The sequence below is a fragment of the Bos mutus genome, chromosome 3 (assembly GCF_027580195.1).
Source record: "Bos mutus isolate GX-2022 chromosome 3, NWIPB_WYAK_1.1, whole genome shotgun sequence".
Lineage (NCBI taxonomy): Eukaryota > Metazoa > Chordata > Mammalia > Artiodactyla > Bovidae > Bos > Bos mutus.
In genome coordinates, this window is record NC_091619.1 from 107,346,926 (window position 1) to 107,360,382 (window position 13,457).

The 13,457-nt window shown below is 39.8% G+C and overlaps 1 protein-coding gene across 4 annotated transcripts in view; it reads right to left on the reverse strand.

The window, feature by feature from the left end:
- Positions 1–13,457, reverse strand: part of THRAP3 (thyroid hormone receptor associated protein 3) — a 72,273-nt gene that overhangs the window by 15,995 nt on the left and 42,821 nt on the right. For all 4 annotated transcript variants that reach the window (XM_070368423.1, XM_005892656.2, XM_070368424.1 and 1 more), the window contains one exon: positions 3,106–3,273. In XM_070368423.1, coding sequence (XP_070224524.1) covers positions 3,106–3,242 — 137 coding nt within the window. In that variant the 5' untranslated portion in view covers positions 3,243–3,273. The remainder of the gene's footprint in view (positions 1–3,105; positions 3,274–13,457) is intronic.

Consider the following 13,457-nt stretch of genomic DNA (forward strand, 5'->3'; position numbering starts at 1 on the left):
ATAAATGCCAGACTTATCGATGACAAGGAAGTCTGTTTCCATCAAAAAGCCAAAAGCTGTACTTGCTGGTATAGGAATCTACTGAGCTTCTTCAACACCACTTATTGTGTCAACTATAATATAGAGCATTAATTGGTCACTACTCCTAAGTATTAACAGTTACCTAGAAATACGTAAAATTACTAGAAAACTCCAAAAAAAACCTTTCCTTTATATACAGAATAAAAACCCTTCAGTTCATAAGCAGGCCTTCTCATATCAGACCTAATTGGAACCATACATTTTTATCTGTTTGCTTGTATAAGTTTTATAACTAACTCCACTTAGCAATGTGACAGGTTATAACAACTAAATGTTATCCTTAGAAAGAAACTAGAAGATAAAATAGGATTGTTTTTCCACTACCCATTGTGTCCAGGTTCTTTATCCACCCCAAGAACAAGACCTGGTAAAGATGCAGCGAACTGCCAGCTGTGAATGGTTGCTATTTAAGTACGATTTAAAAAAAAAAAAAAACTTACCTTTCACACTTTTCATTCGAAAACAGTAACAATACAAGAAAGAAGAAGGGAGAAGCAGATGCGGCTATGAAACTGAATATGACCCGATTTAATGGCTATACTTGAGGTAGGTGATGCACCACCAGCACTAGGGAGGGTTTAATTCATGTTCCCATCCTCACAGGCTACTGCTGCTTCTGTCACCAATTATTAGTGAGGGCCCTGCGGCACACTGCATCCAAAACCCGCAGTCACTGCACAGATGCAGGAACATGAGTCTCTGCAGATTGCAAATGAAGTTATTTAGAAGTCACTTAAAAGGATACAGTCTGTGAAATATAAGGAAACAACCAATTTTTCTCCAGTTCTGTAGAACTCAGCAGTTAAGTTAAATTAAAGACATGGTTTCTCAAACTCTCTGGATAGTATATTTTCCTTATAGGAGAGGGGAAACAAAAGAAAAACATGAAACAGATAAGCCAGAAATAAAAGCTGAACATCTAGTGGCAAATTTATCTGTTTCTAAAAAACAGAGAAGTCAGACTAGAATTAAATATAAAAACATTTTTGTAGTGACAATATTCCTCCAAAGTAATCTTCCAGGCATTAAAACAGCACATAGAGTGGCTCCAGACCTACCCCAAAACATACTGCCTGCCTAAGATATCTTTCCCTCATTTACCAAGTTGATGACCATGCCAAATGATATGTACAATTAGGAGAAGCGATCTGTCCAGAATACCAGTTATCACAAATATTGCAGAGTTGGTTAGCATTTTTCATTTTGGTTTATGTCAGTTCAATTCTCTCCGTTTCAGTTGTACAGACTCTCTTTTTTGAACCACTTAGTTTCCATTTATTAAATTAACTTTTAAAATTACCTGTAGAACCAAATGAGCTAAAACTGAGGTTTAAACAGTCCAGATCAAAAGAATATGGGTGTAAGGTGGAGTTCACTAGCAGTCTCTGCTTAGTCCTATGGCCTTGTTAGCAACTTCCTGAGGTAAATATATTCAGTGGATTTTCCCTCTTTCTTGGGGGGTAGGGGAACAGTATGAGAAAATGGGATGGAACTTTACTTTTAGAGACTCTGACACAATTAGGCAACAGACACTCTATCTAGCACAAAGCTTGAACAAAGCCTGATATAAAAGTATGTGCCCAAGAAATATGGGAGAGAAAAACAAAGCTAAGACTGGTTACCCTCAAGACATAATGTTGTTATTATTTTTTTAATGGAGGGTTTTTTTTGAAGGAGAGACCCGGAGTTTAAAACTTCCTACTCTACACTATATGGAAGTCATCACCATTTTTGCACACCTACTTTTTGTTCAATCTCTACTCTGGAATTAATTTTCAAACAGGCTTCTCACAGATTCCATTTAAGAATTAACTTATTCTTGTTGGGAAGGTGAGGGTAGGGGAGAATCCTACCAATCTGGAGAAGGGCTCTAGGACACTCATCTAAAGTAATCAGCAGGGGCTCCAAGTGGCAAAACTGAGAATCACATCCTTGCCTATTGCAACTCTGACAAAAAGAATGATTTCGGTGTTTAAATATTTAAATGATCAATATTTCTCTAACACACATATAGAAACTTGAAAGTGAAAGTGAAGTCACTCAGTCGTCTCTGACTCTTTGCAACCCTGTGGACTATAGCCTACCAGGCTCCTCTGTCCATGGGATTTTCCAGGCAATAGTACTGGAGTGGATTGCCATCTCCTTCTCCAGGGGATCTTCCCAATCCAGGGATTGAACCCGCATTGTAGATAGGCGCTTTATTGTCTGAGCCACCAGGGAAGTCCATAGAGAAACTTACATTTATTAAAAGGTTCTTACCCACTCACAAAATAAAATTAAGTTTTAAAGAATGAAAAATAGAACTCATAACACAGAAAAAAAAAAAAAAAGACGCTGGAAGTTGGGCACCCTATTCCAAGACACAGCTGAAATAAGGAAATAATACAACTAAAGGTGTAGAAACTAATTAAAGAATATTGGTGATAAATTCAAAAGAAGTACTTGCACATTTAGTCAGGCAAAATGATGCCTACAATAGTGACTTTTAGGTAGTTTTAAGATGTGTTTTACTAAATAGATGCAGCTTGTTAGTAAGTGGCATATCAGGGGTATATAAGTGACTACTGACTAGTTTCTTTAAGGTTTATTTTAGTGGGTTAAGGTTTCTTTTTCTTGCAATGTTGATTGTACCATTACTCTTCTTAGCTATCTTTTCTTTGCTAAGGATGCAACTAAACTTTGGCCCAAGCCTCCAAAAATACTTCAGTGAATTTTTTCAGTGAACAATCTGGTACAGAGATTTGAAGCAAGTAGCTAAAAAAAAATATTCTTTCTTTCAAAGTGGATGAAAAACAGTATCTGCTGGCAGGAAAGAAAAGGAATTAGGCAAACAGCATTGCAATCAAAGTTGATTTAGAGTTGTAGTGTTTGAAGAGACCTGGAATATCTTACAGCCCAACACTCCACCTCAAGCGAATGCCCTACCTCCACTTGACACTCACAGAAAGAGTCTAACAAAAGATCTTCAGAGACCCACACTGACAAACCAATGATGATCTCATTATACAGTCATACCCCCCTTACCTCAGCCTGCGCTTCCTTGAACGAGAGACAGAGCGACTTCGGGATCGAGACTTCGAAAACGAACGAGAACGAGATCTTGATGCAGATCTTGACCGAGAAGAGCGAGATCCAGACTTAGATTTGTTTGTTTTTGACATCTCTGAAGAAAGGGTCACTTTTCAATTATACCTAAGAATCAAACAAATGAGTGAGCCTCTTTGTAAACCTGAACTTCTGTGAACACTTAGAAACAAAAAAAAAAGATGACATGACTGCTTTAGAGAGGTGGGAGAGGGTGAGATGTATAGAGAGAGTAACATGGAAATTTATAATACCATATGTAAAATAGATAGCCAATGGGAATCTGCTATATGACTCATGGAACTCAAACAGGGACTCAGTGATAATCTAGAAGGGTGGGAGGGGGAGGGAGATGGAAAGGAGGTTCAGGAGGGAGGGGACATGGGTGTATCAATGGCTAATTCTTATTGATGTATTTACAGAAAACCACAAAATTCTGTAAAGCAATTATCCTTCAATTACAAAAATAAATTAAAAACAAAACAAAAAAAACCACTCCTTGCCCTTTTACCAAGGAGGATTTCTAAGCAGTACAATTCCAAACACCATCCCATAGCAGCCAATGGAAAACCTGACTTGTAATTCTCACTAGAGAACACCACAAAACAGACAAAAATGAAGCAAGCTATCGATAATCTGGGACATGTAGTCTTTTCTCAACAAGCAGACAAGTTTTGCCAACTCAGTTAACTGTTAATACAAGTAATGAGATGACCTAAGACAGGGTTTTCCCAGTCCTCACAGGAGAAACTCTATGCAATGGCATCTTGATTAGAGAGTAGGTGGCATTTCTGACCATTTATTTCCCTACTTCCTGGACTTGAAGCCATGAAGCATATCCTTAATATTTACTTCAAAGGAAAAGGTTTAAAATGTAAGAGACTATTCTCAAATACTGTAATGCCACAACAGGATGTAGTACATCATGTAAAATACAGGACATTAATCCATAAACACAGGAATAAAGTAATTTATAAGGAGAAAAACCATTAACTTTCTTTTAGCCTGTTACTACCTTCAAAAGCCAACCTTCTTTCGGGGTCACTTTCCCATGAAAAAAAACCCCACAAAATTGTCTCTTCTTTTTTTCAAAGATCATAAAGCTAGTTAATAGGCAAACCAGGTAAGAACTACAGGGCCTAATTCTGTCACACCTCACTGCTTAACAAAAGATTCTTTTATGTGAAGGGAAAATAATAACTGATGAACATTTCACCCTTCCCTCTCAGATTTTCTTGTTATTCAGATCCCAGCTCAAAAGCTATCTATCCAGAGGCTTGCCCTGGCCACCCAATCAAAAGCCATTTTCTAAGGTATAGTCCAATGCCTTGTTTTCTTCTTCAGAGCATTCAATCTAGGACTTGAAAGTTATTTACTTTGCACTTGTTTACTTTGCTTTTCCACCTGTACCCAAGTAGAATGCAAGCTCCCACCGGCATAAATCTCTTATTTACTAATGGATGCTCAATGCCCAGAACAACAGACACTTAAACAGTATGTTTATTAACTTATCCTCAAGCAGAGTATCATTACATCCGTTTTTACAGATGAGGATACTGTGCACATAAAAGAAGGTAACTAACTTGCCCAAAGCACACAGCTTTAAGTGGCTAAGCTGGGATTTGAACCCAAGTGAGCTGGCTCCAAACCAGTGTTCTTTAACTACCATTATATTATATGGTCTTGCCAGAGACTTGTGGGATGAATAAATGATTCTAAGTCTCAACTCCTACGGAGTTCAGGATCTGGTAAGAGAGCAACACAGAGACAAACTGAAAGGCAGTATTTGTTTATCATTACTATATTCAAGTTTTAGATTTGAATTTTAATAACTTTTGGAAAGGCAAAGAAGTCCAGGAAGCTTTTACAGCTCCAGTTCATAGGGATTATAACCATAATAATCTCAAGAGACATAATTTAGAAGAGGACTGAGAAACGGCTAGGAAGCCAAAGACAAAGGGTGATGAGTAAGAGATGGCTAAATGAGGATACCAAAGGCCTACATCTAGATCCTGCCAAAAGGATCAAACTGTTACATGTTCTATCAAGGTCAAAGATGTTCAGTTTGGAGCCAATTTTCGCCAGCAGTGTCACTGTACAAAGCCAGGGTGGAAGAATAAGTTATTTGGGGATATAGGGTGAAGGTGTAAACAAGAAACTTACAGAAACTGAATACTGAAAACACATTGTTTTTTTGGTTGGCCTTCAGTATATTTGGGGATTCCTTGGGTTCATTCCTGTTCAATGGCTTTTTTTCTGTTACAAGTCTAGGGATATCTTTGCCTAGTAACTTCTCTGTCCAATTTCCAATTTTAGCCTAGGCTAGAAATAAAAATCCTTTTAGCTCACTTTTACACAACAGGTGGACAATATCAGACTTTAAAAGAAAAGGGAGGGAATTCGCTGGTGATACAGTGGTTAGGACTCTGTATTTTCACTGCTAAGAGTGCAGGTTCAATCACTGGTCAAGGAACTAAGATCCTGCAAGCTGTGCTACATTGCCAAAAAAATTTAAAAAAGAAAGAAGGAAAAAAGAAGATGGGGGAACAAGTTAGTAAAACAGGAAATATTCATTTCCACTCCCAGACATTGGAAAATTAAGACATTTTCATTAACAGGAAGAGAAAGCTGTCACTTAAATACAAACAGAGCCAAATTTAACAGTTTTATATATATTAAACTTACTAGAGTTGACAAGTATATTCAAGAGTCACTTACTGTGACAGCACCTTCACTTCGAGAACTCCTTTAATGTGAGCTGAAATTAAAACACCACTACCCCTGAGAGTTAAGAGGAATAACTCTGGATGATACAAAACTAGAGCTGGAAATAGATCAAATGAATACCTTAACTCATTCACGAGAACTCTTGAAAGTGGACAATGATAAATTAAAGAAGACTTGGTCTTTGCCTCCGTGGAATTTATAATCTAGAGTTGCAGATAGACAATAAACAAGTGAGCAAGCAAAAACGTAATTCTGGCAAGTACTAGGAAGATGGCAAAAAAAAAAAAAAAAGCATAAATATGGGCAAATTTATAAAGTATGGTACCAAGAGACTCGGGTTCAAGCCCTGGGTTAGGAAGACCCCCTAGAGTAGGATATGGCAACCTACCCCAGTATTCTTGCCTGGAAAATTTCACGGACAGAGGAGCTTGGCGAGCTAGTCTATGGGGTCGCAAAGAGTCTAACGTTAACTGAGCACACACGCACAGAATGACTTATTTAGGTAGGACGGTCCAGAGATAGCAGTTAAGTGTCACCTGAAGACTATGAAAGAGCAAGTCACATAAAAAAGGGAAAGCTCCATAAGATTGAGAAGTCTTTTTTCTTGATATACATAAACAGATATAAAACACAAATATTTTAGTGTAAGGCAGGGACAACCATATCTAAAGCTATCTGATCAAATTACTAAAATTCATTCAAAACAACTCTCAGTTTTAATTTTGAAGACTTTTTAAATGTCACTGCCATTACACATAGGTTTTCCCATTTCTAACATTTCTTCCATGTCTATGCTCTAAAAATATTATGGAGAGTGAGACAGACAAATCAGATCAGATCAGTCGCTCAGTCATGTCCGACTCTTTGCGACCCCACGAATCACAGCACGCCAGGCCTCCCTGTCCATCACCAACTCCCGGAGTTCACTGAGACTCACGTCCATCAAGTCAATGATGCCATCCAGCCATCTCATCCTCTGTCGTCCCCTTCTCCTCCTGCCCCCAGTCCCTCCCAGCATCAGAGTCTTTTCCAATGAGTCAACTCTTCGCATGAGGTGGCCAAAGTACTGCAGTTTCAGCTTTAGCATCATTCCTTCCAAAGAAATCCCAGGGCTGATCCCCTTCACAATGGACTGGTTGGATCTCCTTACAGTCCAAGGGACTCTCAAGAGTCTTCTCCAACACCACAGTTCAAAAGCATCAATTCTTCAGCGCTCAGCCTTCTTCACAGTCCAACTCTCACATCCATACATGACCACAGGAAAAACCATAGCCTTGACTAGACGAACCTTTGTTGGCAAAGTAATGTCTCTGCTTTTCAATATGCTATCTAGGTTGGTCATAACTTTCCTTCCAAGGAATAAGCGTCTTTTAATTTCATGGCTGCAGTCACCATCTGCAGTGATTCTGGAGCCCAGAAAAATAAAGTTTGACACTGTTTCCACTGTTTCCCCATCTAGTTCCCATGAAGAAATGGGACTGGATGCCATGATCTCGGTTTTCTGAATGTTGAGCTTTAAGCCAACTTTTTCACTCTCCACTTTCACTTTCATCAAGAGGCTTTTGAGTCCCTCTTCACTTTCTGCCATAAGGGTGGTGTCATCTGCATATCTGAGGTGATTGATATTTCTCCCGGCAATCTTGATTCCAGCTTGTTTCTTCCAGTCCAGCGTTTCTCATGATGTACTCTGCATAGAAGTTAAATAAGCAGGGTGACAATATACAGCCTTGATGTACTCCTTTTCCTATTTGGAACCAGTCTGTTGTTCCATGTCTAGTTCTAACTGTTGCTTCCTGACCTGCATACAGATTTCTCAAGAGGCAGGTCAGGTGGTCTGGTATTCCCATCTCTTGAAGAATTTTCCACAGTTTATTGTGATCCACACAGTCAAAGGCTTTGGCATAGTCAATAAAGTAGAAATAGATGTTTTTCTGGAACTCTCTTGCTTTTTCCATGATCCAGCAGATGTTGGCATTTTGATCTCTGGTTCCTCTGCCTTTTCTAAAACCAGCTTGAACATCAGGAAGTTCACGGTTCACATATTGCTGAAGCCTGGCTTGGAGAATGTTGAGCATTACTTTACTAGCGTGTGAGATGAGTGCAATTGTGCGGTAGTTTGAGCATTCTTTGGCATTGCCTTTCTTTGGGATTGGAATGAAAACTGACCTTTTCCAGTCCTGTGGCCACTGCTGAGTTTTCCAAATTTGCTGGCATATTGAGTGCAGCACTTTCACAGCATCATCTTTCAGGATTTGGAATAGCTCAACTGGAATCCTATCACCTCCACTAGCTTTGTTCATAGTGATGCTTTCTAAGGCCCACTTGACTTCACATTCCAGGATGTCTGGCTCTAGGTGAGTGATCACACCATCGTGATTATCTGGGTCGTGAAGATCTTTTTTGTACAGTTCTTCTGTGTGTTGTTGCCACCTCTTCTTAATATCTTCTGCTTCTGTTAGGTCCATACCATTTCTGTCCTTTATCGAGCACATCTTTGCATGAAATGCTCCTTTGGTATCTCTGATTTTCTTGAAGAAATCCCCAGTCTTTCCCATTCTGTTGTTTTCCTCTATTTCTTTGCACTGATCGCTGAGGAAGGCTTTCTTATCTCTTCTTGCTATTCTTTGGAACTCTGCATTCAGATGTTTATATCTTTCCTTTTCTCCTTTGCTTTTCGCTTCTCTTCTTTTCACAGCTATTTGTAAGGCCTCCCTAGACAGCCATTTTGCTTTTTTGCATTTCTTTTCCATGGGGATGGTCTTGATCCCTGTCTCCTGTACAATGTCACGAACCTCATTCCATAGTTCATGAGGCACTCTATCTATCAGATCTAGGCCCTTAAATCTATTTCTCACTTCCACTGTATAATCATAAGGGAGACAGACAAATACCACCTTGGAAAACAGCTTAGCACCTTTTACATGTTACAAGCATTTAGCATTTAGTTTCTGTTCAAATTAAAACTTCTTCCAAAGGAGATTTTGTTTCTTCAGCAATGCCTACTCTTCTTTAACATGTTGTTTCATTTAGGGTAAGACAGCCATGTTCCCACACCAGCAATATAAAAGAATCCAACTATTGAACAAGTAGTGATCAGCACGCTAGCAGGCAGAAACATGGGACACAGTTCCTAAACTCCTAAGGGCTGGTATGATCCAAATATCCTTGAACTTTCCAAGATCCTTCAGATGACGAGGTTTCCTATCCACATCATCCCCCTATTTGCCACGGAATCAATTCCGGTTTGTCGTCCTTCACTGGGATACTGAAAACTATTTAGACACTGTTAATGCATCCTAAGACTGCTCATTCTGGCAGCCACATCACATGCTGATTCAGAGTGAGATGAGTCACTAAGGCCCTCAAGTTCTTTCTCATAAAACCTCCTCAGCTGCAAAATGTCCTCCTCCTCCATCTTGTACTGACACTACTGTTGTTCTATGCCCCCCTGTTTTCAATGTAAAACCCAGGTGCATAATTCAAACAGCCTTCTGAAATCATTTCAGATACAATCCTGTCACTTGGAGCAAGGGTTTATCTTTTAAAGTGTTTTGCAGAGCCACCTGAGAGGACCGTTTCCAGACCCATCACTCTTTTTGAATCACAAGCATTCACCGCCAAACCACTTTTCTTTGGAAGAACAGATACACTTTACTTAAAGCAAAAGTCTTAAGGTATATAATTACATGGCTTCTGTATCATTCAAAACACAGATTCTGAGACTTCCCTAGTGGTCCAGTGGCTAAGATTCCATGCTCACAATGCACGGGACCTGGGTTTGATCCCTAGTCAGAGACTACATCTCATATGCCGCAACTAAGACCCAGCACTGCCAAATAAATTTTTTTTTTAAATGCAGATTCTACTTTTTACCTCCAAGCAAAAACAGTAATATTGACAGCAAGGGCCAAAGAAGCTTTTCTACATTAAAGACTCTCAAAGATAAAGAATTCAATTATTCCTTCCCCCTCCTCATGCTGGATTGTTAAGTTTCTTCTTAAGTGTCCCTAGTGATTATGCCAGCACTGTGCTTGGCACATGGTAAACGACTGCTGAATTCACCAGAAGGAACATCCTGGGAGTATTTAATACTGTTTGCCCCGTGTGTGGAACACTGTGGATAGGTTTCACTGGGGAGAGTTCCTAATACTAAGCAGTGCCAAATATAGCCTCTCAACAGGCCGCCCCGGAGCTTCAACCTTCGCAGCCCTCAACGGTCAAGCTACATATAAACCATGCAACTATTCTTCAATCCATAAATACTAGGTTTATATTCCAAAAGATCCTTCTCAGAAAAGATTTAACTGCTTATTTTCTTCCACAGAAAGATTTACTACTAATCAAGCAAATAAAAATGGAAGGCAAATATACTATAACCTGAAAACAAACCAAGAATGTAAAACAGACCTATAGCCTTCCTAGTATGTAAAACCAACTCAGAACTAAGTCCTTTAAAGTTCTCTTTGGAAGGAATGATGCTAAAGCTGAAACTCCAGTACTTTGGCCACCTCATGAGAAGAGCTGACTCATTGGAAAAGACTCTGATGCTGGGAGGGATTGGGGGCAGGAGGAGAAGGGGACAACAAAGGATGAGATGGCTGGATGGCATCACCTACTTGATGGACGTGAGTTTGAGTGAACTCCGGGGAGTTGGTGATGGACAGGGAGACCTGGTATGCTGCAATTCATGGGGTCGCAGAGAGTCGGACACGACTGAGCAACTGAACTGAACTGAACCCATGAAAGGATGTAGGAATTGTGTTGGGCCAGGGAACTAACGTACATGGTTAACAGTTTGCTCTCTGAATATCTGTATCTGTTTTCAACCACTCCACTGCCGTACTTAATGTCTGTACAGGCCTTTGCTGGGCAAACCACTTTTTTCCCTTCTCTCATTTCCATTAATATCAAACTTACTACCTCACAGGAAATTCCACTTAATCGAGAATCTTGTGTACCTTAAAGAGCATATTCACAGCATTTCTTATCTCATCTCTCACTTCAGTATCCACATTACAACCAATCTAAAATCAAAGTACTGGTATTCTGATGAACACCAACCTCTTCTAGCACCACCACCTGCTTTCCCTGCAGCAATTAAGCACACACAGTTGTCTCTCGTTTTAGGTTATGAGAATATATTAGTATCGTGAAACTTACATCACTAATTCTCACTCCAAGGACTCACAACTAACTCAAGAAAGGAGTGTTACAAAAGAACATTTACTTTAATCTGCTTAATTTAGGTCACAGGACACAAACAAGATCTAAGCCTAGAGAATTTCAGGACAGGATCAATAAGCACCACTCTCTAAAAGTAAACTAACAGTCAAAACAATGGATAAAAACAATCATCTATGGAAATCCTTCCAAGAAACAGCCTTCCAAATACAAATCCAAAAATCTTGGCATAAGACCTAGAATCCCTTTAAGGTAAGTCCCTAATTTTAAGATGTAAAACTCCATAAGATACACACTATGACATGAGTTTATAAAAAAACAAGTTTTTAGTAATGAATGAATATGGATGGGAAACTGAAACACGGGAATCTACATCTTCTTGTAGTTCAGAGAAAGAAAAGGCTATGCTTTAATGACCCATACCACATACATATGTTTAGGCCAAGCCATGCAGCTCATGGGATCTTAGTTCCCCAACAGGGATTGAACCTGGGCCCTCAGCAGAGACACTGTGTAGTCCTAACCACTGGACCACCAGGGAAGTCCCCATAGTAATAATTTAAAGAAAAAATATCTACCTAAAAGTCGGGGGACTATAGAGTTCAAACCTAGAAGTTAGCATACAGACCAACAGAGATTTCTGTCCTGCTCTGGAGGTTGGGGGTGCATATGTGAGTGCTCAATTGCCCAGTCATGTCCAACTCTTTAGACCTGTAGCCCACCAGGCCCTCTGTCCAGGGGATTATCCAGGCAATAATACTGGAGTGGACTGCCATTTCCTTCTTCAGGGGGATTTTCTTGATCCAACCCTCATCTCTTGCATTGGCAAGCAGATCCTTTACCACTAAGCCACCCAGGAAGCCGCCAGGTTGGGGGCAGGGGTGTGACATTTATTTGTATTTGGCAATATAAGGTTTCCAGGATACTTGTGTTGACAATAGGGGGAAGTATTTTATACTGGAATTATCCTGAACAATCGGGACTCATCACTTACTCAAGCAGGACAATTCAGCTACCCTGATTTGATGGACTTAATATTTAGGACTGTCTGGGGAGCCTCATGGGCTGCCATCTATGGGGTCGCACAGAGTCAGACACGACTGAAGTGACTTAGCAGCTGCAGTAGCAGCAGCTTCTCTTGCTCTATTTGGAGTATGTTAATCAAAGATCCTTCTAACTTGAAGTTTGGTCTCTGGATGGACCTGCCTACCAGAAAACACCCTAGGCAAATACTGGCCTTCCTAATACATATCCATCAGAAATTGATTCCCTGGCACTTTATCAATAACACCTGTGCCAAACAAGGAGCTATGAACCTTCAGCATTATCTCACTTACATTGTGCTAGTGATTCACCATTACCACACAGGCTACCCCCATGTTGTACTCCATCAATCAGCTTCTTGTGAACCTGATCAGCTTAAAAATAACAAAACAAAACTCTGTTTCTGAAGCATAATTATCTCTTAAAATATTTGGTTCATAAACCAGCAAAACTGAAATGCTTAACTAAAGCAGCCAACAGTTCTCTTCACCTACCCCTATCTGCTAACTCACATGCAAAAAATAGAAACAGGCTCTGCCTGAAACATGTCTGCCCAAGATAGCAGAAATGTTTCTGCTGTGGATGACTTTAGAAAGTCCAAACTAGGAAAGCCACAGCCAGCTGTAGAGAACAAAGAGCTTCATGTAACAAGAGACTAATAATAAGAAACATTCCAAAGCAGCTACACCATTTCACTTCCCCATCAGCAGTGTATGGGGGTTCCAATCTCTCTCCATCTCCAACACTTACTGTCTTTTTATTATTGAGCTATAAGACTTCATAAATTACGGATGCATGCAACTCTGTGTGACCCTACGGACTGTAGCCTGCCAAGCTCCTCTGTCCACAGGATTCTCCAGGCAAGAATACTGGAGTGGGTTGCCATGCCCTCCTCCAGGGGATCTTCCCAACCCAGGGATCAAACCCACATCTTTTACGTCTCCTGCACTGGCAGGAGAGTTCTTGACCTTTAGCGTCATCTGTGAATCCCAAATTATGGAAACAGGTATATTAGACATATACTTTGCAAGAAGATTCTCCCAATTTGTAGGTTGTCCTTCCATTTTCTTGACACAGACCTTTAAAGAAAAGAGCTTTTGTTTGGTTCTAAGTCCAATTTATCTTATTTGTCCCTTTGTTCCTTGTGCTTTTGGTATCACATTTAAGAATGGTTTGCCCAAGGTCACAAAGATTTACTCCTAGGTTTTCTTCAAAGAATTTTATAGTATTAGCTCTTCCATTTAAGTCCATAATCCACTCTGATTTAAATTTTATGTTACAGTGTGAGGTAAGGATCTCATTTCATTATTTTGCATATGGATATCCAGATGTCTTAGTAC